This window comes from Falco punctatus (genome assembly GCF_963210335.1).
Source record: "Falco punctatus genome assembly, chromosome: 13".
Taxonomy (NCBI): domain Eukaryota; kingdom Metazoa; phylum Chordata; class Aves; order Falconiformes; family Falconidae; genus Falco; species Falco punctatus.
In genome coordinates, this window is record NC_137593.1 from 11,962,867 (window position 1) to 11,990,579 (window position 27,713).

Below are 27,713 nucleotides of genomic sequence, written 5' to 3' on the forward strand. Positions count from 1 at the left end.
CAAATCTCTTGAAAGCAAAAATGCAAGTTCCCTGCTCACCTGCTGCTGGTGTACCTCAGCCTTGGTCCAGAAGGAGTACCTCTAAAGAGAGCAGCAGGGTCTAGCTTCATAGGCCATTTAGTTCTGGCCTTTGCTTGCCTCTGGATGCTAAGTAATGATGATCAGTTTATTTTGAATGGAGTTGCAAAATACTACCCAGAGTATAATGGTTGCTTGGGTGGAATTCACGCCAGGTACTTACTACCAGTGCTGAAGTTCTGGTATCTGGAGTCAGGCTCCCCTAGCAGGTATGTACAGACAAAGTGGGATCTGAGCATTGTCTCGTGAACTCACTTATTTGCAGGGCACACAGAGCTTCTATGGCAGCTACAGCCATTCTTTATAGAACAGATAATGTATATAAAGACCAAAGAGTTTATTTTTTTTTAAAATAAATTTTACTCCTGCACCTAATCCAGTGCCTTGATTTGCAGAAGTACCAGCAGCCTTTGGTTTAAAAGATGGACTGGGGAGCTGAGCATTCAGTATGCATTTTTCTGCATCCTGGCTTCTGTTCTTTAATGTTATTTCAACAAAAAGCTTAAAGAAGATGCTAACACAAATGAGGAAAATGCAGCTAAAATATAAAGACCATATGCACTATGAAATTCAATAAACTGGGCAAGCCCATGGATTTGTTAAGATCAGCTTAGGGCTGTACTGGGATATTTTGACACCCAGATATCCCTTCACAGACACACTCATCTGCATCCCCAGGTCTTGTTTTCCAAGATCCACCTATGTGTCACCACTACTGCAGGCCAGCAGCCTTCTTCCTGGCTGGCCATGGCATGGCATGGGTATGTTTTTGCCTCTGCTATTTCCTAGACTAGCATTCGGGACAGCATTTTAAAATTATAAGTTATGAACTCCTAATACAGAGTTCTCCAGATGTACAGGAAGCAGATACCATGGGAGAAGCACTCCTGAGTTTGATAGGACATAAGAACAGAAATGGGATCTCATATTTCCTTCCCTTCTTAGCTGTAAACAATAATGGATAAAGGCACCAGACACTGTATTACCAGTACCTATAAATTACTGTTGTGTTCCTTTTCCTGGCAGGCAGTATGCAAGTGATGTAATTACAATTACTATGAAAAAGATGCAGGAATTGGGAACATTTAATAGCCTGACAGAAGCTAATGAGAGAGAGAAGGCAAGAAAGAACAAGTTTCATGACATCCTCATGAGGTTAGTGCTGTGTTCAGCCTCTTAACTGTGTTCAGTACTTCCTGCTTAGTACATGCTAAGAAGAAAAAAGCCACAACCCAAAATACAGAATGGATTCCGCTTTTTCAGCTTGAATTATTCTGTCTGCTTTACAAATTGCATTTCTTTCCCCTTCAGAAAGAAATAATGGATGGCTCTGATGATGATCTGAGCTAGGAATTGCCTGAGCTTTGACCAGACTGGACACCAGTGTCTGCATTAGTGCAAATGCTGCCCTGTATCAATTAAAACAATGCAATGTAGGAGCTGCCTGATCTTTAACTCTTGTCCCCAGCGAAAGCCAGAGCAGCAGAGAGTCTGTTCAAATCAGGGCCAGCAACATATGGTCTTTAGGTTATGTGGTGCTCAGGAGAATCTGCTCTGACCCATATGCTAATGTGGTCCCTTTTCCCAGTAGCAGCAAGGGGCTAGCACAGATGGTGACAGAGGCAGTTGTCCTATTTAAAGCTAATCCACCAGCCACTGCACTATAGATCCTCTTCTGTCCCCAGCCTCACAGGGTACGGGTTTGTTACCAACTCAAACTGGTGATTCCTTAGCTCAAAGTTCTGTGCACTAAAGGTATGGAGTTTTTTTTAGCATGTGAAGCTCTGGTTCAATCTCAAACCTGTCAGAGAGAATAGCGCTCATTAGAGAAGTATTTGACCATTTTAAAGCTACTTTGTTCTGAGTAGCAGCTCAGGCCTATCATTGAAGGTAGACAAAGTCATGATTTGTCATGAGTCCAACCTACTGGAGCAGCTCTGGTGGTGGCTCAGGGGTCTGAAATGTGTGATTTCAAGCACAAAACCCAACTCTTCCACTGTCTAAAACCAATGGGTTTATTGTTTATCCATGGAAGGGACAGAAAACAAAAATGAAGGCAACAATTCCTTGTGGAATAACTATCCAATACTGGAAGGTGGAAAGGAGCAGACCAATTACAATTAGAAAGGACATAATACTTTTTATTCCGTTCTGGCAACCATATCTAGTCAATATATTGTCTGTTCTGCTATACATTCTTTTCATGGAATTCCCTTGATCTGTCTTTCAATATAATTTATACTTGCCTGGTTTTGTGTCAATATACTAGTCTGAAAGCAGTCTGCAGTAAGGATGGAACTCTTTATCAGGGGCTTTTGTTCATTACAGTCACCCAGCTAAGGGCTCTGAAAATCTAGTGTATGTTTGATTGTAAGGCTGGGATATGGTACAAAGTCTCAGGTATGAACTGTAGCATTTACTAGCTTTAAATCAAATCATAAGCATAAAAACTTAGAAAAGCACTCCGAGTGAAGATAAGAAGACCTAGAAAGTTACTGCATTTGAGGTTTTTTAGACAGGTAGACACCTCTCTAGCTTTTGGCTTTCACTCGTATCTCTTCATGGATCTCAGAACCTGAGGCAATGTTTTTTGAAAGACTGAAAATAATTTTGAAAGAAAGAAAAAATTCTCCATATATATAATGAAACTTACACAATTTGGCACTGTCTGCTGATTAGGCATGCTTTTTCACAGAATCAGGGAGATTTTTGCCTGAAACGCAGAAATAGTTACTCAGTGAAGGCACCTTCCCTCTGCTATAGGAATTGCATCATCCTCAACTCCACTCCAGGCTTCCAAGAAGCGCATCCCCTGGGTTTTGGCTTATTCTTCCTTTCATTCCCATCTTCCTTGCTCAGTCTGTGCACCTCTTCTTTCAGGATTTATTTACCAAGTCACTAGCTTTGGTGAGAAGTCTCTGTTTCTGACTTGCAGATGTGCAGCCTCCCTGAGGCTCAGTGAAGAGATGAATGCCTTTTTTGCTGCTCAAGCCACAGGAAACAGCTTGTCTTCTGCTGGTTTGAAGAAGGAGGCTGAGCTTTTGTGTCCGCTCCTTCTAGTTCAGTTGTTAGAAACTCATTGAGAGAGTGGGATCAGTGGGACAGTGTTCAGCTAGGTGCCACAACGGATCAGGAGACAGGAAGCTCTCCTTCTAGGTCAACAGCTCTTGTCTTTTTTGATATATTTAAGTGATTGTATTTTCCCATTTTTCTTCAGGGAGGAGGAAGGAAAGGAGGAGATAAAGTCACTCGAGAAACAGCTGCAAGATGTCAAGAAACAAACTGAAATAGAACTTCAGGTGAGATGACTTAGCACTGGGCATCATGCCAGGGGGGAAGCCTGTTAGCAAGCTTGCCTCTGCTGCCCAGGAACTAGCATTCAGATGAGAGGACATGTGGCATGTATAATGATCCATCATTTAGGAATATAGAAGCAGAATAATTGCAATAAAGATCTGTAGTTTTAATAAGCCTGTTAATGACTTTAAGAGCAGTGTCCGGTGGTCTTCAAGTGGGAGCTCAAAATGCTCATAATCATGAGAGACCATGATCAAATTAGAATACCACAAAAACACTGCTGGGAGCAGCAAAGCACCGATATCTGTGATCAGTAAGAAACAGGTTATCTGTAGATAGCAGTATCTAAGGTTCTGTTATACATACTCATGCAGACGTGATGCTTGGCACAGAAGAAATTGTGATGATGAAGGACAGGGAAAGAAGATGCCTGGCATAGGGGCACATCATTTTTTGACTTTGTCTGGTGAAAATGTCATGGTGTTAATCTATTTTCCTAGGCTTCCAGATATTAGAAAATCCCAAATGTAGGAGTTTTACAAAAGGGAAAATCAATGTTATTGCACATATGCTGTCAACTTGATCTTTCTGGAAAGCTTCAGGCCTTCTGTCTGCAGCACACAAATAGTGCGTGCATGCACACTAAATGTGGGGCATTCTGGAAATGTCAGACTTGCTACAACAAATGCAGATCAATTGAATGGCATGTCACTGGTCACTAGGATGCTCACCAGACAGCTCGGACTTGATGCTCGTGAGTGCTTTGCAGCACAAGCACACACAGTTCTGTGCAGAAACATGGAAACATAGCCTGGCCCTGCTGAGGCAGGAAAGAGTCTGTGATAGAAAACAAGCAAAAGGTAGGCAGGTTCAGAGCTATACAAGGACAGGAAGAAGGAACAAGAATCTGGTGCTTGGTTCAGTACTGAGAAAGAGAACAGCAAGGGCATCTGAGGAAAGATTTGCTATCACTGAATTTTGTCTTCGGACAGAAGCATGGACAGTAATCGAGCCAGGATATAGTTGGCTACAGAGAGGAACTGACATGCTGGTGAAGTACAGTTTATAGAACATGAAGGTTTTGTGTTGGCAGCCTGGATGCATGTGCAGTGGAAAGTTTAACTGTAAATACAGGATGGCTGCAAGAACATGAAAGATCTGTTTGCGCTGATAGCGTATGCAGCTGTCTATAACTGAAGAAACACCAGAAGTCCAGGGGAGATATTAGAACAGCAGAGAAGAAAGCAGGAATGTACAAGATAGGAAAATTCCTTTGGGCCAGTACTCATCTACTAGTGGAGATCCTGGAAAGGCATAACGTACTGGGAAGCACAGCAAGATGAAAAGAACACTGGAAAAAAACCCATGTGGTCGTAACAGAGAGGAGAAAGAAGAAGAGTCGCTGAAGAAAATGGAGAATAAGCAATTTAGGAGACAAACCAAGGAAGAAGAGTGGTGGCAAGTAAAAGAGAAATGCAGGATGAACTTTCTTCCCCTACAGATTCGAACAGAACATCTAAAGGATGTAGAGGTCAGAGCCAGGACTGAGAAGGGGAGCTGTATACCTCAATATATACTTACTGCCACTGGAAATGATATGAGAGCCTATTTCCAGGCCCTATGGGACAACCCAAAAGTCCCTTGACATCTGTGTGGCAGACTGTATGTTGTCCGTTTGCTTCTGCACATTGTCCCTTCTCATTCAGATTCTGACGGCTCCCGGGAAGCTCTCGTTCTCCCACTCCCCTAGCTAGTGCACATGATGAGGGAGTGCTCCTCAAACCTCACAGTGTCTGCGCACACAATATACGTACCTGGTTCTGGTTTAATGCCTTGTCAGGAACTGGTGTACAGGGGGCTACAGTCATCCTGTCTCGCACTAGCAGCAATGTTGTGGCACTGTGCAGTCAGGCTGGGCGCTTCTCTGTGTCCTGCCCTGCACCCCTCCTACCTCTTGCAGTCATAAGAAGGTATGTAGCTCCCGTCCTGAGAGGGTGCTTTTCTCCGTGTTCTTTCACTACTTCCTGCTAATTTGGCTCTTCCTTTTTGCCTCATCAATTGGGATCTGCACTCATCTGGGATTTTGTTTTTATATTTCCAGCTTAAAAGCCCTTTTCTGGGCTTCCTTATAGTTTCAGCTTTGATAACAAATCAAAGACAAGACTACTTTCAAGTACTGCTTTCCTCCTGTGCCAAAAATAATGGTGTCTCACTATGTCTCCCAAGGGAGAATAATTTCTATTCGCTTCATATGGGATTTTCCCATAGGCAGTTTTACAGACACTTGCATTATCTGTCACCTTGCCAACTAATTAAGAACAAAAATACAGATTGCTGATTTTGGAGTACTTTGAACAACAGTAATGCACAGACCTGTAGACAAAAGCCTACATGGTTGTCTCCAGTCTAGTGGATGAGAAAACAAAAGCAAGCAAATCAAATCATGGAACCAGAAAAACACGGCCTTTACTTTATGCATGCTGCCTGTATCTTTGTATTTTCAATCTTGCTGCCTCTTAATGAGATGCTGATTAATGCTGTATTAGCCTGCTCGGCTCATTTTTCTTTTTAATGGAACACAAATCAATGCTGAATATTCTTATTTATTTTGTTTTCTTTTCTCTTGGAAAGCACGGATGTCTCTAAAGGAGCTGAAATGATCAGTGTGGTTCTGCTCTTCCCCCTCCATGCAGGAGCATCACCGATGGCTCTAGTTTGGCTGCAGGAGTTCTGTTTGCTGCTGCAGTGTTCACTTTCTAGCTTGTACAGAATTACTCACTTCCCCTGGTTTCCTGGACAAGTGATGGCAGTCTGTACAGATTCTAAAGCAAGTTAATATTGTATAGGATTATATAATTTAACATAAAAATGCAGGAAATGTAAACTTTAGAATTCCTGCATTGGTATTCACCCGAAGGCTTTTTATGTCTTGTAGATTTTGTGGTATACTCATGCCATACATGTGTCAAGTCAAGGTATAATTTTATAACAAGCAGTAATATTGCAGGTTACCAACCAGACAGAAAACCAAGACGTTGCACCACGGTACCAGTGAAAACAGGCTTGTAACTTTTATTTTATGTAGGCTGTCATAACACACCCAGCTCAGCTGTATCACTGCACCGCTCAATGGTGCTTTTAGTAGCGCGACAAAAATCCATCATGTCACTTCTGTTATCTCTCCCAGGAGGACAAAGGCATCAAAGAAGTGTTCTGGGGGAATGTTTTAAACATGCACTCACTGGTGGAGTGGTTTCCAGTGGAAAAATGCACTAGGCGATTACACTAGAAGGCACAAGGTTTGTGATAGTCCTGAGCTCCTGGGTGACTTCATTCCACTGCTGGCACAGCCCCAGGGCAGCTCAGCAGGACCCAGAGCTGGTGTGCTAGATCCAAACCCGGCTCCAGAGGGACAGGACTTTTGACAAGAGCGCTGCTGTCCTCAGGTCTGCTCCCTCTGCCAGCAAACTGCCCCTCACACGGCTTGCCCCCTCAGTTTTGGGGATCGGAGGCGAGCTAGCGGAGGGCTGCAGAAACCGTGGTGTCAAACCGGGTGGCCTTCCAGGCCTGCTGTCCTTTTCGCTGAGGCATTTCTAGGGGTTGTGCAGCATGGGGATGTTCTGGCAGCTGGGACAGAAACGCGCTTACGGCCTTATTGAAGTGTCTGTAGGGCTGCACGTTGTGGTTTCGGGGGGAGCAAGTCCAGGCTGCAGCAGGTGTGTAGATCTAAGCGTATCTTTAGGCTTTGCAAGCTGAGATATTGCAGCTGCCAGGGGAGAGACCTGAGCTCATACACACTCGGTGTGGAAGCCAGGAGGCAGGCAGCAGGGCGCTCTGCCCGCACGATCGCTGCCTGCATAGAGCACAGCACCCATTTCCCTGTCCCCTCCCAGTGCTTGCCAAATGGCGAGCACTGGGTGTGCTGCTGGTAGCAGGGGATTTATCCAGCTGCTGGAGAAATTCCTCTGACTGTTTACGCCTGTTGGCTATTTTTGTAACTAGCTGTATTTTAAGTGACTGTAAATACTAACTGACGTGGAAGAGCTGAGAGATCTAGGTGACACTTGCAAGACAGATAAATCAAAGTAAATGAAAATACAGGAGCACACATACCCTCTCCAGCTAAATGCAGCTGCTTTTGCAGCCAGACAGCATCTGTGGGGCAGACTCCTATGGCACCGCGTGGTAACAGCAGCAGACAGGCCTCTGAGCTGATTCTGTGAACTGAGAGATCAGAACAAATCAGCTTGTTTACCTGCTTGTGAAGCAGACTGGCTCTTGACAACTATTTCCTGGGTTTTGATCTTGGTCTCTGCCAGTTTTGTGATAGTTTTGTACACATGGGGTATGATTTTGCATCTTTGGTTTGGCAGTTTCGACGCTGAAGTCATCCCAAATAAGCAGCCCAGAGGCTTACTGCATTAACTATGAAACTGCTCTGTGTCCTGGCTGGGACCTTTGCTATGATAAACCAGAATTAATTAATATTAACTCATTTTCCCAGTGCCTATCCCTGAAGCTCATGGAACAGCATACTCTACAGATGGTGTTCACGGCTTGTGGGCATTTACTACCCACAACCTACTAACAAATGTGCCCCAGTTCTGCAGTGCCAGGTCCATCAGCTGGGCTGCAGTAGCTGCCCTCTCCAAGCGAATGCGTTGCTGTAAACCATCAGTGGGGTTTTGCATTTCATTTCCCGTCTGCTTTGGGTTGTGTAACCAAGCCCCCAGACTCCCCACCTCTAACGAAAATGTTTTACAATACCGCAGACCAAATCCAAACCACAGACATGCCATACAACGAAGAAAACAAACGGAGCAGATGGGCCCCCATCCCAGGCTCGGGGCACTGGAATCAAAAGCACTTTTCCCTCTGCTTTACTAAAATACGAAATAGAAAATAATCTGGCGAAGTGTTCATGCTCTGCTCCACCTCTCTAATGTCTGAGTACTCTGTGATCTAGGCTGAACCCTTTTTTCTGACCTGTTTGCAGATCCTTAGCAGATAGCAGTAACACACCGACATCAGCAGCGCTTGGCTTTGCTGAGCCTCAGTGTCACAAAAAATGGGTGCTCTGCATTCGCATCTCCCCAGTCTCTCTGCCAGCCTCTCAATTTAGACGTAATTCCGCCATGACACAGGAAGACAATCTCAAAGTGCTACGTTCACCGCCCGTGTCTCCTGACCAGGAACACAACCCATCCCAATGCCCACCAAAATGTCATACCAGGGAAAATAAAAGCCATTACCAGAAACCTTAACAGGGCACAAATAGGTCATGCCTGTAGCTGTCTGCAGTCATATGATGATATGGCTGTAAAATAGTATCTGATTTTGGAAGCCTTCAAAAAAATGTGAATGCATGACTTCTAAACCCACAAAACAGCATCAGCCAAGGCCCCTAATTGCCCTAAGCCTTATAAACTTACTTTACTCTTCCTATGTCTGACAAGGGTTGCAGAGGGAAGGATTTTCCTTTTAACTGTTCCAAAGTCTTCTTATAAGGAAACCTTTTCCAAATGAGTCATGCTGCAGAGGCTTTTAAACACAGCACTATTGAGCTGGCTTCCTCCTGTGGCATTTTTCCATGTTTACACAGCTAAGGAATGTGATGGTGCTTCAGAGACAAGATACGTGGGCTTCAAAACATTTAAATGCCAGCACTTTGGTATTTCATCTTCAGCTGCAAGGTCTGGCTGATGAATGTCAAACCTGTCACAGCATGGCAGGAAAGCAAAGAGAAAGGCTGTAATGGAGCAATCAGGCGCCAAACCAGAGGCGTTAAGATTGATCTTGCATAATTGCACAGCAGACTTTGATGACCTTTTAACTCTTAATACAAAAGTCTAGAGTTTTTCATTTTACAGGCGGTTCTTCCAAGTTCCAACCCCAGATTAATGAACTTTTATCTGTTAGTCAAAGAAATTCATTAAAAAAGAGTAAACAAAACAACAATCCCAAATAAAACAAATGCACTTTGCTTCCTGAGCATGCTCCAAAAGCCAGACAAATAGACACACTGGCTCAGGATTCTTGCCGACGGGGGAGCTTCCAGGGACAGAATTCCCCCAGGAAAGCTCAGTTCCATCGTGAAACAAGGCACAGGGAGAGGCTGGAAGCTCATAGCCAGCTTTTCCTTGGTACTTCTTCCTCACCCTGGGTGTATGCTTTTATAAGAAAGCGGGCACCATCTACCTGGTAAGATTTCAAGAAAGAACTGTTTAAACACGCAAGTAAGACAAGATTGGATTTTCACCTGTTCCTAAGGTGATATTTATACAGTTGCTGCATAACTAGAAAAAAATGAATCCAAGCAATAGAGTATACATTAGGAAATCAAACTGCAGCTTATGTGAGGCTGAGGCATTATCCTCATCTTACAGATGCTCGCTCACTCACTGAGACAGCCTAATCCAAGAGGTTAGTAAGGCCTAACTTTAAGCAGTTGAATTGTTTGGCTTCTTTCATGTTTCTAACAGGCATGACTGAATCCCTTCCTGGACCAGAGACCAGGCGGCCAGGCTTCTTGTCCCACTCTGTTCATCATTCCACCCTCTCCAGACGTAATCACTCCTTGCTGATGGGCTTATTGCCTTCTGTGTGGGTTACAAATCAAACTTCCCTTTGAAGTAGAGGGTGAAATGGAGCAACATTCAGGGAACGTGTGAAGCTTATAAACTCAGAAGAGACCAGGCTATCAAGGAGTGGAGAGATTAAGAAAGTGAGCTGACCGCAGTCTCTGGCCTTGCTTTTGTGCTTCTTCTGTCTCCACACCAGAACCGAGATAGTGTGATTCTTTACCTCAAAGACGAGCTCCAAGAGATGAAGGCCAAAATGAACATGGAGAGCTGCTACGTGAAGAAAAGCACAGACCTCCAGGTCCACCAAACCCAGAAGAAGTGCAGCAATGCAGAGAATGCCCTGGACATGGAAATTCAGGTAAGCCCTTCCCATGGCCCCTACTGGAAGGCATCTCCAGCTCCTAAGGAAAAAGTCCTCCCTTACTCCCTAGATGCCCTTTCTGTTCCCCATCACAGTCGCCAACACAACTGTTGGAACTGGATCAGGAAACTCATCCAGGTTAGAAATCTTTCTCTTTTCCATTGCTTCTCTGTATGGTCACGCACACAGCAACAGCACAGCTGGCATGGCTGCAGGGGACAGTGGCTGGAGGCAGGGACTGCTTAAACTAACACCATGGTCAGAGAAGCAGACCCGTAACTATGTCCAGGGGCCGCAGTTACAAGGCTGTTTAGCAACACAAGCAGCCTAAGCTCCCAGCATGGCCCACAGCACATTATGCTGATAGAGCTGTTGATGCAGTAAGGTGAGCTGGAATAGAAAACTGTTCTGGTTTTGCAAGCTTTTTGTTTTTTTTTTTTTTTTTTGACTGATCAAGTTCTGATCTAGTTGTCCCTTTTTCATGGATGGCCCAGGGGCAAGGACTGCCTGGGTTCATTTTGTCACTGGGAAATATGGCTGTGGACTGCACAGGGGGCTCCTGCACTCTTGCTCGCCAGCTGGGCTTTCGGCAGCACCTGTTTGCACACACGTTTGCACTGACATTGTCTCTCGTGTTTTCTGTCTGCGCTGATCACAGAAGTTGAGGAGCAAAACTGAGGAGGAGATGCGAGTCCACATGGAGATTGAAAATTTCCTCAGGCAACACTATAAGGTATGTGTGACTGTCTGCTAATCCTTAAAACAGCAACTGATAAACATTATACCATCAATTAGTATCTAAAGAAAACCAGTTATTGCTCCATCAAATTTACCAGGTTCGTGATTGCTACTGTTTGAATGACTACATATCCTCAAGTGTTAATTAACCCAGCTCGCCCAGACTTGGGATATGCTACATTTGGATACATTTCCTTAAAATTAGAGTTCATGTAATGATTAGCATTGTTTATTCGGGTGTTACGGATTTTTCCTCCCTCGGATAGTTGTATTCAGCTAACTGGAATTTTATTTAGACCTTCCTTGGCAGTAGCTGGGACTCCCAGTGACCCCATGAAGAGTGCAAGCGCACAAAGCGAGGGCAGCCCTTTCACAGACCCAAGTGTTGCACAGGGGGGGCACTAAGGAAGAAATAACACAAACTGCCAGCCCGGTTTTACCATACCTTAATCTGAGGAAGAAGCAGGGTTGATAATTGCCAACTCACAATTATCGTAGCCATTTTCAGCAGCAACCATGAATGTCCTTGTGCTGTTGATCCAGAGGTTCAGAACTTCCCGATCGTCAACAGCAGAGCCCATTACAGTGAATAACACTGGAAAGAGTGTCATAAACTCTATGACTGGAAGAAAACCTCTACTACCGCAGGGTACCTAACATCACCACCAGTATAAAATTTAATAGAAGATAATAAATTTTAAAAAAATGTAATCCGAGTGCAAAGAAGTGCTGTATCTTGTGAGCAATTAAATAGTGTCCTCTATATCCCAGAGCCTTAATCTGATCAGCGCTTCATAGTGAGGGGACTTTCTGGGCACAAGCTGCAGCTTATTTGACCTCTACCAGACGGCAAAGTACAAGCCTCTCTGTACTCAGGCAGCTGGTGGCTTTATAGAGGCACACAGAGAAGAGGATGACCATGCCCTCCATCTCCCTTGTGTGTCCAGCTGTGATGCTGTAATGAGATTGATGCTTTTCCTCAGATTATTTTTCCATGCAAGCAATCGTGGTTGTTGCTATGGAGAAGTTACTTGTGAATGGGAGGAAGTCGTCTGGGTCACGGTTTCAGAAACACCTGCCCTCCTATTCACGAGTGAGACAAAAGCCAAGTTCACAACCTGAAATAGCGTGAAGTGCTGTCCCCTGGGACCTTATTCCTGGTGCGTTGGGCTTAATCCAGAAAGTGAGTAGGGAGTCAGGCAGAGGATAAAAGCTTTTGCACCAAAAAATTCTTTTTCTTAACCCCTACCCCTCCCTCTGTATATACATGAAGAAGGGCTTCTGGTTGTCACTTACTTCACCAGGGTTGACTGTGCACAAAACTAACACCCAGTGCTTCTCCACTCCTCGTGCACCTCTGCAAGTCCAACTTAGTCTCTCTTCATCCCCAGTCCAGTTCTGCAGCTGCTGTGGTGAACCCAGTGAAGGGCTTGCAGGCCACCAGTAATTTATCACTAGGCCTAGGGGTTTGACCCTTTCAAGGTGAGAACGAAACACTGACCATGCAAAATTTACGAGACCCTTACCACCATCCTGACAGCAGGCCACACAGCAGTAGCAAATCTTTCCCCTGTACCCTCTTTGTACTGTGCTGAGCACCACTCTGTCCCCATGCAGAAGGTGGAAGAGGAGCTGGAATACTGGATGGACAAGTATGAACACAGCATAGATGCTAAAGATGAAGAACTGAATGCCCTAAAAGCATCAAAGGCAAACAACTTGGAAATGCTGCAGAGAATTGCCAAGGAGGTAAGACATTCAGCACCATGTCAGTGCTCAGCCACGCAAAACTGCATCCCAGTTTTTTTCCTTCTCTCATTCAGATAAGGAACCAGGACCATGGGGAAAAAAAATATAATCTTGAGGTGTAGGGAGGGTTTATAAGCAGTGGTCCTGGGAAGGCAGGGACCGAGTAGTCATCTTCTGTTTGTCACCTGTGACATCAAGGAAGGATGATGATGTTTCCCCTACAGCTACTTTCAAATACCAGCAAGCTATCAGCGAGCTATTGACAGCCTTTGTGAGGGGCAAAGACACTGTCCCACCCGTCCGTATGCCTCACCTTAGTTTGTTACCTGAGTCTGAACAGATCTGCTCCTTCCAGCAGCACTGGGGTAAGACAGGCCGAGACTGGAAAAGGCAGCTCATCCCTTCCTGCAGATGCACATTCACAGCGGCACAGTTGTTATAAGGGAATCGATTCCAGTTAAAGCCATTCCTGTCCCACACTGGTTTCTTGGTTAACCTCTGGGCTCTGATCACAGCTTGCAGGCACAGTGGAGCAGGTGGCACAGGGCAGAGAGAAATGTCTAGAAAAAGGGGTGTTTTAAAGCCAGAAGGAATTAACTTGTAATCATTCCTTACTGTCACTGGGTCTGAGACGATGGTACCGAATTAGAAGTTTCCCTGCTTGTGGGCTTATTTTTCACTCTGTACACTGTCAACTCAGCGTCCCAAGTGTGTTTGTTCATCATCTGCTGCCTAGCCTAGGGGAGCACGGCTCCGTCCTACCACCATCTGTTGCCTGAGACGCCATCAGACAGCCATTTCACAGCACAGGATCAGAGGGTTAATTACACCCAGGTGGCAAGAGGTTTCACTTTGGCAGCAGCTCTCAATGCCTTAGGACTGACAGTGGTAATGAGCAACATTTGCCATCTGGATTTGGGAAGGATCAAGTGAAGGAGGTGGGGGAGGGAGGTCTGTGCTCACACGTCACCCTTGGGCTGCCGCGGAGCTCCCTGGTGCAAAGGTGGGAATCCACACTGCATCCCACGGGCCGGAGCAGCCCTGGCTGGGCTGTGAAAGGCGTGAAGCAAGGGTGAGACCAGCAGGCAGCCAGAGAAGACTCCTTGCACCAGGGTCTGGGTGAGCCCTGCCCTGCTCTGGCAAGCTGCTGGGCAGAGTGAGCCTCGAAGGTTGGCCCTGCAGTTTAGGGGATGTGTTTGTTGCTACCCCTGTGCTATCTTGCAGTGCCAGACATTCGAGGAAACCATCATCAGCGACCGAGCGGAAAAGGAGGCTAAAAGAAGACAACTAGAGCAGGACGCCCTGGAGCTGAAGAGCATCCTGAAGGTAAAGGGCAGCGAAGCTGAGGTGGTGCTGCTCCGTCAGTAGCTGGGAGTTCACACCACAGGCTTTGTTCAAGCAGAAAACAGCCCAAGACAGTTGGCTGGTGCGGGGCGGCACAAGCAGAGGACAGCCAAAGCCTGTCCCCCTGCACTGGGGCAGCTGCAAAGCCAGCAGCTGGCTGCAGGTCTGAGAGCAGAACAAAAGGGAGAAGCAAATCTCCTAAAATGGCACGGGGTTGTGCCCATCACACAGCCCCGCTGCACGGGCGATACAGGGAGGGTCGTGGGGCAGTTCCCACATTTGTCCCCTTGCCACCAGCAACAGATGCCCTCAGCCCACACGCGGATACCGTCAGCATAACCAGCACAGGCCCAGCTGTTGCTCCGTGGGCCAGGGGTGCCCTCCTGCAGCTGGGGGGTGCAGGAGAGGCTCTCTGGTCATTGAGCTGTACAGGTACCACAGCAAGCAACTTCTCCTAAGACCTCTCTCTCTCTTCCAGCTGCAGGCCTGGTGGAGAGCTACAATGGTCCGCAGAAGCCTTGGCCCCTACCAGGCCCTCAGGAGGATGCGGGAGAAACAGCTATCAAAGCAGAAAGAAAAAGGGAAAAAAGGAAAATCTGGAGAAAAGAAAAAGATGCGTTAAGTAAAAAAAGTGGCTGCAGCTGTGCTCCAGGGCTGCTGCTGGGCAGGGCACTGTGGCCTCTCTGTCAGACAGGATAAAATAAACCATTTAACAGAGCTGGGACTATTCTGCAGAACACAGTTCGTGACAGACACAGTTAAGGGGAGGCTGCAGTAAATCTTAAAGGTCTTGAAGCTGGCCTTGTGCAAAGACACAGTTTCTGCAGGAGAAGGGGATTTCCATCAAAGCACTGGGAAATGCTGTAACCCCAAAGTGCTTTATGGAAACGTGACGGCTAGCAGGAGGTAACCTGTTAACAGCCCTGTAACTCACCTGCACGGGATGCTCCGCACCGAGAACCCCCTCTGCAGGCACCAGAGCACTGACCGCGGCCGAAGCACCGGCGTTGGCTGTGGCTCTGTGTCAGGCAGGGAGGCCAAGTCACCCGCGTCTGGGCTCGGGCCGCACGGTCCCCACCGGCAGCGCTGGCACTGGGTCAGCAGGGGAAAGCTGCTGACAGTTTGCAGTGTAAACACCAGGGCAGTCAAAGCGCGCAGGTTTCCACTCCCACAGTCCTGCAAAACGTCGGCGCATAGACAGAAAAGCTCCAAATACCTTCCGATCATGGGAAGGTGCAGCGGGAAAAGGCGGCCGGCCGCGCTCCGGCGGGAGCCGGTCTGTCGCAGCCGTACCCAGCACCCCGGCCACCGGCTGCCAGCGAGGCCAGGCCGCAGGCAGGGCAGGGCGCCAAGCTGCAGCGGAGCAGCGTGCTGCTTTTTTAGCCGGGAGGGGAGCCCCTTCTCCTGACATGCCCGTCAATCACACGCAGGCCTGTGCGCAGAATTAGTCCCGCGGTGGAGCTGGCTGGTTTCTAACACTCCCACGCAGGAGAGTGAGCTCAAACCACAGCCAGTCTGCTGTGCTCTGTGACCAGCCCGTGCCGGCGCTGCCCAAACGTCCTCGTGTCCAAGCTGAACTGTGCCAAAAGCACTGAAGTTCAAGTGAGACCGAAATCACGAGCGGAGACTGGCTCAGAACGGGCTGACCGGGAGCGAAGGGGCTGGTGCCCAGCGCTGGGGCAGCTGGCTGCCAAGGGAGCGCTGATGTTTCGGACACCCGACAACCCCGCACCAGCTGTACCAGCATTACCGCCGCAGCGGCTGCTGGCTTGAAACCAGACCGCGTGCCCACCCCAGCAGCGGTACCGGAGTGGCGATCACGTTTGCCGGTTTTCTATGGCCCCTACGTGGCAGCAAGAACAGGGATCCCACGGGTGCCACGCTGGCAGGAGCCGGGCCAGGGCCGTGCTTACACCCCACGCCTGCCCCACGGCTCCTTGCTGCAGGAAGCACCTCGGAGCACCCGCGGGAGTCACGTTCCTAATTTTAACGCTTCTTTTTCATGCCTTACTGACTCGGTACATTTCATTTGGGGTTAGTGGTTTCCATAGGTGGCAGGTGTTAGCAGGTGACCTGTCTGGGTGGAAGGAATGAGGTTTGATTGCAAACTCTGCAGAGGTTTTGAGCTAAGGAAAACGCAGGACAGAACGGAGGGGCAGTAATCTCCGCTGTTTGTATGGAACTCCAGGCACACGTTGGTCACGCAGCCAAACTGAAATCTGAAACATGGCATGGGCCGGGCTTTGCTTGCTTTTCAGCAGAGAACGAAATACAATTCTGAGGAAAAAGAAGGGGGAGGGGAAAAAAAAAAAAAGAAAAAAAGAAACAGTAGCACAGGGTTTGCTATTCTAGGAAGGAGGGGGTACTGAAATCTCAAGTCCCAAAACAAGTGTCCTGGCCACCAGGGAGGGGGGTGGTGCGATGGGGACAAAGGTTTTTAACCCACCCCAACCCTCGGGAGCTTACCCTGCCGGGTGGGAGCAGCTCACTCCTGCTGAGGACCGTGGCCCCACTGCAGCTCCTGCGCGCCTCCTCGGTGGCACCGCTCTCCCGAGGAGCCTCACCTTGCTCGGCTGGAACCGCAGAGCAGCTCTGTTCCTTGGCTGTACAGTTGTCCAGGAAACACGCCGAGCAATCCAGGGAGCAGAGAGCAGTGTCCCAGAACCGGGGAGTTTGGAGGAACTCTGCCAGAGTTGGGACTGCTCGTGTTTTCCAGCTACGGAGAGATGAGATCGAAATGCACATCCACGGTCCCTCCTGCACGGAACAGCAGGAATCACAAGGCCTTCGGAGAAACTGGCTTCCCGGGAGGTGAATGGCGAGGAAAGGCTGGAGGTTGGGAAGCTGGTTAGGAGGCGGCTTTAGGCGGAGAGGGAGAAATGAACACCTGGAGAGAGCTGGGCAGCCCTCAGGAAGGCAGGAATGAGTGTCCCAAGTGGCTGACGGAGTCACCAGGAGGTCAAAAAAAGACACTGTGGAGCTTGGTGGGCAGGGACAGCACCACAGTGGGCTGCGGTGTGTACCAAAGCGGGGAGAGCTGGTGGGTCTCTGGCAATTTCGAGGCCTTGCTTTTTTTTTTTTTTTTTTTTTTTAATTTTAAATAATAAAAACTAGCTATGAGGAAGGAAGAAGAGTGAAGCAAGTATTTTGTCTAATAATAACAAACCTTTGAAATGCTGTGGGGGCATGAAGCGGGGCTGCAAATTTTACAGATCAAACCCACGACAGGATAAAACCAAGCAAAAGATGACAAGGGCAAGGAGCACCGGCAGCAAACTCCCCAAACCTGGAATGTACGCTTCACCGTGAGAAGGGCGGAAAAAAAAAAAAAGGTGGGTGGGGGTGGGGAGGGAGGAGCAAAGGATTCTGTACAAAATTGCTGCCTCTCACTGTCTGGGGAAGATGAAAAATATCCCTGAGAAAAAGCTCCTGATGTAGCTGCAGAATGTGTGTAAAAATGCCAGAATTTTTCTACCCTGGTTAACTCTGAAAACTAGAGACACAAACCAGGTCCACCAAGTGCCAACGGTGACGATGTGGAAGGGGAACAAACACCCGACATAGAGGATGTGACATTCATTGATGCAACAGAAAAACAGCAGGATAAAACTTTCATTTAAGTTTTAAAACTTTATTTCAAATTACCCATGGTTTCCTCTCATATTATCGATGTGCTAGAAGTTCACGCTACTGGCAGAATACAGGCAATTTAAAATAAAGTATACAATATTCAGACACATTTATATGTAACAGACTTAGAAATTATGGAATGTATTTACAGACATACAGCATGGGATGAAGCTTTAAAATCCTTTACTCTATTAATTACACGTTTACACTGTTTTCAGAAATAACAAAATTAGATCGCTTTGTAAAACATCACAATATCTATACAAAATAATTTTTTAGATGTCCCAATTCACTTTAAAAGTCCTCTGTTCCTAAAATGTTTTTTGAAAGAACCGTTTACAGTTGTAAAAGGATAAAAATACCATTTGCCATCGTGTCACGACCAAGAACAACAGGAATGTTCTCGGCGCTGTAAGAATTTCTCTCTGATGTATTTTACGCAGGGCACCGAGGTCAGGGCCCTGGGACAGCCCCCCCCTCCAGGAGGGGGAAGACCCAAACGCTGGACACCCGAGTGCCTGTGCCACTCGATCTCAAGTGTGTGACTGCTGAGCCTCAACCGCAGCTCCATGCTGGACATGGTTTGAGGAAGGATGGCGACACAACGGAGTCGGTGTGTAAACACCAGCACACATGGAACACTCAGATGGATTCCTCCCACATCCTCCAACACAAATGCCCCAGAGGAAAGACAATTGCCTCTTTGCTTTAACACACAAAATAGAATTTTATACACGTTTTCTTTAAAATACTCTTTTTCATGGGATTCAACAAAAATTGCACATAAATACACCGAAAAATCCCAACCAATTTTTTGCAAAAGATAACCACACTTGGTTTTGGTATAATACATTAAATAAACTGTACGATGAAACTTCAAGTTCGGATTTTTGTCCTGAACATCTGGTCAAAATTTAGCATTTGCCAGTGTGAAAACAGGATTATAAACGTCAAACTAACATCATCACACACATGGAAACTGCCAGAGCGAACCACTGCTTAGAACAAGGTGAGTGATGCTGGGGACGCACCAGCCACCGCCCTTCCCGTGCGCCCAGCTCTGCGCACATGGTGCTGGCGCAGCCCAGTAGCTGCGTTAACCAGGCACAATGGGAAACGGCCGGTTCTTGCAGTTCAAACTCAACCCCCCACCCCATCAATTCCTAAACACTAGTATTCCTGAAATGTCAAACTTCCACCAACCTGAATACTGTTAAATTTCATTTTCCCTAAGCGCTGGAAGCCGGACTGGAGCAAACACTGCCCCCTCCCCCCACAATTCCATGAAGGGAACAGTTTTCTCAAAACAGGAATATTTAAATAGTCCACGAACGGTGTGCGACTGCAAAGCAACACGCCCTTGTAACAATACAGTGACCTAACGCCAGAACCTTAAGACGAACTCGGCGCCCCCCTCTTTCAAACCGTGCGCAGAGCCGAGCGTACAAGGATCATTTGTGGTCTGTACTGTTTGCTTGCGAGTGGCAGAATCTTCCACAGCAGAGACTTCAGATGCTTTTATGTAACGCTTTAAGACTAACTAACACTCCTTGCAAGTGAAATTCAAGACCTACTTAAGGAGGAAGGTACGTCTGTATGGAACTGCTCTCTCTTCCTATGTGTATTGCCAGTTACTGGCATTTTCGTTTCTTGCAGGGTGCTCAGGGCATCGGGCTCACCCCGTGTGAAAAGGTTTCTCTTTTCAGCTGTGCTGTTTTCAAACACCCTTCAGTTCAGGTGTTCTCCACTTGCAACGTGATCAAGCAATGCCAGTAAGAAGCAACTGGAATAATTATGTGAAACAAGGGATTCAACAGTCACCACAATGGACCTTGGAAGAAACACATGAAAATAGAGCAGAAACTAAACTGCAAATCAAAAGGGGAAAAATCCAGCTTTGACCAGTCCTTGCCAGTGTTCCCACAGCACATTTACCTCCGCAAAAATGACTTTTAGCTAGCCTGTGCCCATTTCTTCTCCCTTTATCCCCATGAAATCCTCCTGGCGCATTCTGCTTTAAAAGTATCCCCAGATGAAATACCTCTGATGCTGGAAGTTGGTTTCACACCGCGTGCACCGTGTATTAGTAGCAGAACGTTCTGGGATGCGTTAAATTGTCCAAAACCTAACAAAGGAACTGCATGGGTAGAGAAATGGATTTTGCAAGGTCTCTCTTTTGGCAAAAACAAATACTGTAACTGATCTGGTAGTGAGCTTGGCCTCGTCACTAGGACCAGAGCACACAGAGCTAGACTCTGTTTTGCAGATGAACTTTCCAACAAAATGTAAAACTTCTCAGCTGCCTCTCCCATTCCTGTATATTGAATTTCCATTTTTACGTTAAGGAAAGAAGGAGGAAGTAATGGTAGTTCTGTAAAACCAGTGCATCTCTCTACGTAAGCTCCAACAATAAAAGGCTTCATTTAAAGCCCTGTCAAACCCAGAAATAGAAGCTACCTTTTGCAAGAGATTGCTCCTTTAACAATATGCAGCCCACCTCTGGAAATTCAGTAACCGTGTTCTTAAAACGGTAAATTTCTCAGTTGCTGGGACATTCATCAGTGTTGGTATGTCTGCATGGGATGCTTCAACCTCTCATAAATGTATTATTTGATAACGGGTTTCCAATGATTAGCATGGCAAGCTGTAATTCTTCGCACTGCAGTGAAAGTACATCCATGACTTTTGATGACACCTAGGCGTCATTTGATAAAACCACTGAGCAGCCAAACACATCCCTCCGTGACCAGAAGGGGAGGTGAGAGGACACAGGAGATCTCCCTCCACTGATGTTGGAAAAGTGTTCAGACAAAGACATGTTAAAACCCAAACAGAAAGTGAATCCAGTAAGAATGCTGATGTGATTAGTACAATTTGAACAGTTCTGATTTAGTATCTTTTACTAAGGGGTTTCCTGCAGAGAAAATATGTACTATTTTTTTCCCTTGGGAAAAAAAAAAATCATTAGCTTCCCCCCTCCCCGCTTTAAAATTTTAAGTAATGAGGACATGCCAACACAAGTTACAGCTGCACGAGGTTCAACTTTGTTATCAAACTCCGCAGGTTAAGATTGTGTTGCATTTTTAAAAATATGTAACAGAAACAGCTGTTGTTCTTTGGAGGCAAAGAAACTCCCTTCCTTTGAACCCTGGGTGGGAGAAGAAACAAATTTAATTCCCCATGTGCCCACTGCAGCAATATCCTTTTTTTTTTTTCTTCTTTCCCCAAATCAATTCCCCCAGGAATCGCTTTCCAAATTCTACACCCACATCTTCAGTCTACAAGGTCAGTTTCTACAGCTGGCTCCAACAGCCAGCCACTGGAATCCCCTGCCCTCCTCCCAATGAACTCTCATTTTAAATATGGGGCAAAAATATTGGTAATAAAAATGTTACTGGAAACTCTTGCGAACTCCAAAAAAATGGAGAAATGAAGTAAAACATTCCTGTCAGGAATCACGGAAACTCGTTTCCTTAGAACAGAGCTCTGTGTGTTTGGATGCACTGCACGGGCAGTAAAGTCTTCGCGTCCTTCTGCTTAGCCAAGGTAACCCAAAAGGTCCTGGAGGTCTTTACACAGCAGACAAGTGGTGAAGTTGCTGCTGCTTTGGGGGTGCCAGCTCCAGGAGCGCCTGGACAGTCACAGCTACCTGTGTCAAACCCTTCTCTTCTAAAATATGTAGAGGCAAACATAATTGCTCCTGAATGGGGAACAAAACAAAGACAAAAACAAAACGGATGAAAAACACTCAACCAAAAAGAAAAAAAAAATTAAGCAAAAGATGGCTGAAATATGAAATGTTATGGACAGCTAAGCACACACACACACAGAGGTATGAGATGAGATTTCTGCTTCTGACTACAGAACCATGAACTTGACTACCCAGAGAAGGTGGCCTTGGGCTAATCATTGTGTTCACTTACTGGGAAACTGTACAAATAAGAATTTGAAAAAGGACTGCGGGAGAAGTGAGGGGCAGCAAACTGTCCTCTGTCTCTGCCCATACTGAAACGGCAGCAGGTTATGAAACCAAAAGCAAGTGAACTTAAGGAGGGGGAAAGCTTCGCTTCAACACGACGAGCCTGCTGCAACAGAGAGGAGGAAAGGAACCATGCCTTCCTCTCCAAAACACACCTGCCTTTGAGGGACTCCTCGTGCCTGTTTAGCTATCAAACGTGAGGAAAGACCTCGTGTTACAGCAGAGAATGCGTCACTACTGCTCATTTATCTCCCAGAAGTACACCTGCTTAGCAGGGAACCTCCAAAATCATTCTAAGGAAAAGAGTAATACGCAAAATGCAAAAAGAGGTTTCAAAGTGTTTATTAATAATTGTGCTATTCTCAGTCTAAGATGTATTTAAAGCCTCATCCTACGTAAGTCCTTGGCACATCCTGGCCATCCTTACTCCACAACAGTCAGGATACATGTCCAACAGTTCTCTATATCTGTAGACAATAACCAAAGTGTGTCCTTCCTATTGAGCTACAGAGATTATTTTTCACGTTATTTCCACAGCAACCTGTATTTCTCCACTCTTTGAATCTTTACGGATTTTTGATGTTAAAGAAATCCTTCGGCATAAACAGCGGCAGCCAACACTCCTCCCGCAAAGCTCAGTGGAGAGAAAACAAATGAACCCAGACTGAAATTTTCACAGTAAGCCATATGATCAGGCTGAAATACATTTTTCTTCCAGCAAATTTAGGTTATTCTGAAAAAAAGTGTGCTTTTGGAGAAAACACTTGTAAACTTGAGCAAATAAGCCTTATCTTTCTTCTTATGTAGGCAAACAGATAAGGGGAAAAGCTTTGGAATGACTCCTTACCACAGACAGTCATGACAAACAAAATTTAAAAACTGGAAGGCACTGTTAGTGTAAAACCCCTTGCAGCTTTTATCACAGTGTTCATTAGGAGAAGTTAAGAAACACAGGAACAGAGTTCGTTTTAGTTCATACCAATAAGCAGTGCAAAAATAGCTTATTTAAAAATAAAACAATCTCCCCCTGTCAAAGGTTCCCTCTTTCCTCAAAAATGTTTTGCTTGGACGGAACACTTTGTGTGATTTGGAAAAGAGGGCATCAGCTCCTCTACTTGCTCCTTTTGTTAAATACTCACTTTATGTTACGTGAGCTTGTGAGATCCGTGTACCCATAACACACTTTTACTGGTAGCGACCACATTTACAACTGAACTCCTGTGTATCTTAAACTGTGCTTCAGAGTTGTTGCCAGGTTAACATCGGAATGCTAACACCACTTCAACTGGGCTTACAGGCCATTTACTGTATTTTCAGCTATAACAGACATTTATTGAAAACACATTTGGAATAGCCATGTTACTTAACACTTACCTGTCACTGATCTCTGAGCAGAGTTCCCTGAATCAATCTACACTCTGAGGAGACATGGTCTTTTACACATCACATGAGGAGTGCCCTGAAGTTCTGAGGTGTCCCTGAGACATTAAAGCATTAAAGCACCAGGATGCTTTTCCCAGGGAGGGAAAAGCTTTGAAGCTTTACAGAAGACTACCTGAGTTTTGTAAAACAGTGAAGAGCGATCATGCAGCTGGGGCTTATATTTCTGCAACTGTATGATACAGAGGTTTCTGAAAACGACAGGATAAGAGGAAGAAGGGAATAAGCATAGGACAAGCATGGGTTGTGGTGCCCACGATCAAGTGGCAACTCAAGTTTTTGTTAGGTTCTACCCAGAGCACAGTAAAATGCTCTGACGTTCTGTGGCATTTGATAGAATCTTAATGATTTTTCCTTCTGTGCCAGAAAATTTTTTCTCAAAGCTGGTAAAGAGCTCAGTTTCTCTGAAAATTTCCTTCTTCATCTGTTACGAAGCTCAGGATTCACTAGCCATTATTTTAGAAATCCTGACTCAGAGGAATACACCAGAGTCTACAAATATGAGAAATCAAATGCTCTCAGAAGCAGGATATGGGACTGCGAATAAGAAAAAGAAGTACCAGTTACAAAGTCCTATGGACAAAACTTACGAGACCATGTCTCCCAAGACTGTGAGATCTCATCAAGAACACTGATGTTAAAAAAAACAAAAACTTTGCATTCTTTAACATTTTTCATCAGATAATCCTCAAGCGATTTACCAAAGTAGGTGCAAATCCCATTATACAGATGGGGAAACTGAGGCACAAACTGCCAATGCAGTTTTCCCAGTACTACATCACACTTGCCAGCAGACTATAGCATGCACCCACATGTCCTGACCTCTGCCCCTTGCTCTAGCCCATGGACAGCACTTTCTCCCTTGTAAAAGCAACATATCTGCTAAATATGACACAGCAAATACAAATGTGAATTATGTCACAGATGGTCATGTGGGTGCACCAATGTGTTTGCACATCGTACTTGTCACCTCTGTCCCATCAGTGGGAAAGAAAGCACTTCATACACACAGTCTTGACAAAACCCAAAATCCTTCCCAAGCACCGGAGTGATGGAGGGAGGAAGCGGCAACACTACCCTTCAGCTAGAGAAAAAAGACCCAGCGATAGAACATACAGAGTGTTAGCATCAGAGTACAGTAAAACACCACAAAGCCCCAGAGCTGAATGGAAAGGGAGACAAGACTGGATTCTTCTGAATCTGTCCCCAGGGAAAGAAGAGTCTCAACTGTTCTTTTAACGCTGAGGTTTAGCTGAAGAATGTCAGAAGGGGAACAAAGATTGTCCTGTCCACAGTGTGTAAGCAGGAAGGGAAAACAGACAGAAAAAAAAGGTCAGTTAGTCATAGCAACATCCACGAAGCAGTCAGTTACTAGACATCTCAGATATAACCTACTTGTTTGAGAAGCATATCACAGCTGGTTAAATCTCACAAAGGAATCTGCAAGACTCCCATCGAAAAGAGCTCACTTAATGCAAATATTTAGTGTTCAGTGAGGTGCCTGTCACCTTTACAGCTTAAACACGTATCTATTCTTTGTTGTGAAACACAGCAGTTTGCACATGCCTTACTGAAAACCATTTTTCTCCAGGGGAAATGAAGAGGCTACGGGTTTCCAAGATGCTATTGGCACTGAGTACTCACCAAAGCTAAGTCTCCACATCTATCTCAACTAACGAAAACAGTAGGACAAGGGATTATTTATGTGTAACATGCCTGAATGCGGTTTCCTGCAGAAATATCTATTACTAATTAAGAGATTAAGTGTTCTGTAGCTATTCCCACTATGTATCTTTTCCCTCCCTTTCACACAGGTAACTGCTGTATATCAGTGAAATCTAGACACACATACCAACCTGTTCAACTCTTGGTTTCTTTTGATGCCAGAGCTTTAACTAGCAAAGTCCTATAGAAACAGCTACTCTACTGTGGTGCCTGTAATTAGCATTCTCTAAAAGTAGCCTTCCTCTTAGAAGGTAAGTATTTCTACATAGATCCATACTTTCAGAAAGCCTTTTATTTTTGTAATGAGAATTTAAATGAACAGAAATACCTGCAGGCATCTTTTCAAGAAAAATATACTAGGCTGCCACGCCATTCTTGCATACAGATATCTTACATTCACATCTCAGTAGATATGTAATGTAGACATGTGAAAGCAACTTTAGAATTCAGGTGGGGGTATTTCAGTAAGTTTCCCCAGAAACACTCTCCTTGAACTCTTTCGCATTAAAGCAAGAAATATGAGAAAAACAGGAGGGTCCTAGACAGTAGGTGTAGTAGATGTAGCAGACTAGATCTATAGGGGACTTTTTCTTCAGTGGCTTTTTCACCTGTGGGTCACTTTTTAAAATGTGGGTCATTTCAGTGATCTGCTCTGTACTGCAATCCCATAAAAATTAAATCTTTGTATCCGAGGGAGCTATTCATAGGGAGGCTGGGATGGAATTGAACAATTTTGCCCCAGACAAATTTATATTGTGCAGTTCTGCTGGGAATAAAAGCCTGAAGTTTCTTAGGGGACCAAAATAGTGCAGGGTCTCGAAGTACCAACAATCACTTACAACTCCCTATCACGTTCCAACGCGATTCACCACTGAGTCATGCGAAATTGCCAGGCAGCTCAATAAATATACTATCCTGAAATCCCAATGGCTCAAATGCCTGCAAGTGAAGCTTGCAGAAAACACTGCACAACTGACTGAAGAACACTGCTTTTAGAAATCGCTGGGAAATGAGTCACTAGGTCTACTTTTCCCTTTCTCAATACAAAAGAAAACAGCACCTACAACAGAAACACTAATGCTTAGCAGTATAAGAAACCAAACAAATTGATGCACTAGAAGTAAAATTAAGAAAAACACGATATCAAAACTATTTGTACTGAGACAGCTGCTGAATAAGACAAAGGGGAAAGTACAGGACAGCATAAAACAGGGTAACTGGACTCAGACTATTTTACATGCTCCCACCTCCTAGATCTTCCAAGTTTCAGAAGGGGACAAGGAATACCAGAAGATAGACTTCTACCACTAGCACGTAACAAAAGAAGTAGGATCTATGCAAAGATAGCTACCACCAGAGAAAGGCCAATAATACTGCAACTTGTTTGTAAGACAGTAAAGACATTTACATAAGAGAAGTTTTCTGAAGGAACATGAAAAGCTTTGGGATAAAAATAACACATGCAAAACATCATCCAAATGTTATCCCACTTTTAAGCTGTCAAACATCTAATCTTGCAATTGCTTTACAAGAAACACTTCGCAATTCTAAAGGCAGACTCAAACTGCATTGGCTATTACAAATTCAAGACACAGCAGTAAGCGAATCAGACCTCTGATAAGCTATATCTGACTTCATTTTGCTCTGAAGACAATGCAGGAGAAGTCTGATCCATACTGCAAGACATAGCTTATACCTGAACCTTCTAAACTTCTAATCATTCCGTTTTCATTCAGTCTTTCAAAGTTTTATTTTCTGAAGCATAACACAAAACTGCACCTGAAACATTTTCTCAGGATAGTAGAAATACATACCTGAGGCACTCCAATCCTTCTGCAAGCTTCCAAGAAATTCTCCACATTTCGTCTGCATTTTGCCATTGTAAGTTTAGGCTGCAAAGTAAAGCAGGCAGGCATACAGTGCTCTTAATTGGCAGGATTTCAAAAGATCTTTATTTTTTATTTAAATAGAACTCTTAATAAATCTCTTTGCCAAAAAGACACTGCACTGACATAAGCTTCTCTAATTTAAAGCAGGCTCTGTTTAGAGAAGGAACCTCCAATTTCAAAGCTATTTTATGAAAAGCTAATTTATGCATGCTGTATGTTTTTTTAAAAAAAAGACAATTCTAAGCTGTGCACTATTTATATACAAGCTGTTATATAAAACTGGCTAACGCTTTTAGTGACTACAGCATAATACTTTTAAAAATACATTTTCAATGAAACACACATGCATGGCTTCCACGTGATTTCAGAGCTATTTCATGATATAACAAATCTGGAGTCTCTTCTGGATTACAATACAGAAATATAGAAATATCAAACCGTATTTCAATTAACAAAGGGATAAAATCAAAAAAAGGCTAGATGAAGCAAAAAAATAATGGAAGAAAACTGGATCTGAAGCTTGTTGCTTGTAAGCCTCTTGTAGATGTGTTTGATGTAGCTGCCTGAATTGCACTCACTGGCATTTTTTCAAGCAAGCTTTTTTCTACAGTTAGCTTTCACACCTCTGCACACACATACCACAGCACAGGCTCTGTCTTGTTTCTATTCTTGGAGCTTATTCTTTTCTGATAAAAGACACACAAGCTTCTGGCTCCTTTGAACAAGCTACCAACAGTCTACACAGCAGCACGCAGCGGCTGCTGTAGCCACTATGTTCAATACTTTTTCATAAGCGGTGGGGTTTCTGCTCTGTCAAAGCGCCATATTTCTCCCCCAAGGAAGCAGGTTAAAGGCTAGCGCTGACTGCTTTCTCTGGAAGGATGAAGGGAATACAAAGA

At 45.1% G+C, this 27,713-nt stretch overlaps 2 protein-coding genes and 1 long non-coding RNA gene across 14 annotated transcripts in view; 1 reads left to right on the forward strand and 2 right to left on the reverse strand.

Annotated features, from left to right (window-relative positions):
• The window catches only part of DRC9 (dynein regulatory complex subunit 9), a gene marked incomplete at its 5' end in the record, with an annotated part of 25,131 nt that extends 8,689 nt beyond the window's left edge, over positions 1–16,442 (forward strand). Inside the window, 7 exons of one of the 3 annotated variants that reach the window (XM_080409366.1) lie at positions 1,105–1,233; positions 3,296–3,377; positions 10,156–10,458; positions 10,979–11,053; positions 12,676–12,807; positions 14,032–14,133; positions 14,630–16,442. In XM_080409366.1, the coding sequence (XP_080265492.1) occupies positions 1,105–1,233; positions 3,296–3,377; positions 10,156–10,458; positions 10,979–11,053; positions 12,676–12,807; positions 14,032–14,133; positions 14,630–14,773 (967 nt within the window). In that variant the 3' untranslated portion in view covers positions 14,774–16,442. The remainder of the gene's footprint in view (positions 1–1,104; positions 1,234–3,295; positions 3,378–10,155; positions 10,459–10,978; positions 11,054–12,675; positions 12,808–14,031; positions 14,134–14,629) is intronic. The other 2 variants (XM_080409368.1, XM_080409367.1) reach the window with 2 other exon arrangements.
• LOC308072470 lies at positions 7,489–14,023 on the reverse strand. Its single transcript, XR_013931674.1, has 5 exons — positions 13,771–14,023; positions 13,121–13,367; positions 11,504–11,653; positions 8,808–10,299; positions 7,489–7,599 (listed from the first exon to the last, which is right to left on the reverse strand). It is a non-coding gene; the product is annotated as an uncharacterized lncRNA (long non-coding RNA).
• A 1,319-nt stretch (positions 16,443–17,761) lies between the features above and the next one.
• The window catches only part of LRCH3 (leucine rich repeats and calponin homology domain containing 3), a 68,439-nt gene continuing 58,487 nt past the window's right edge, over positions 17,762–27,713 (reverse strand). For 9 of the 10 annotated variants that reach the window (XM_080409353.1, XM_080409352.1, XM_080409347.1 and 6 more), the window contains 2 exons: positions 26,740–26,817; positions 22,087–24,485 (listed from right to left, as the gene is read on the reverse strand). In XM_080409353.1, coding sequence (XP_080265479.1) covers positions 24,285–24,485; positions 26,740–26,817 — 279 coding nt within the window. In that variant the 3' untranslated portion in view covers positions 22,087–24,284. Of the gene's footprint in view, positions 21,482–22,086; positions 24,486–26,739; positions 26,818–27,713 lie in introns of those variants that run through there. The other variant, XM_080409346.1, reaches the window with a different exon arrangement.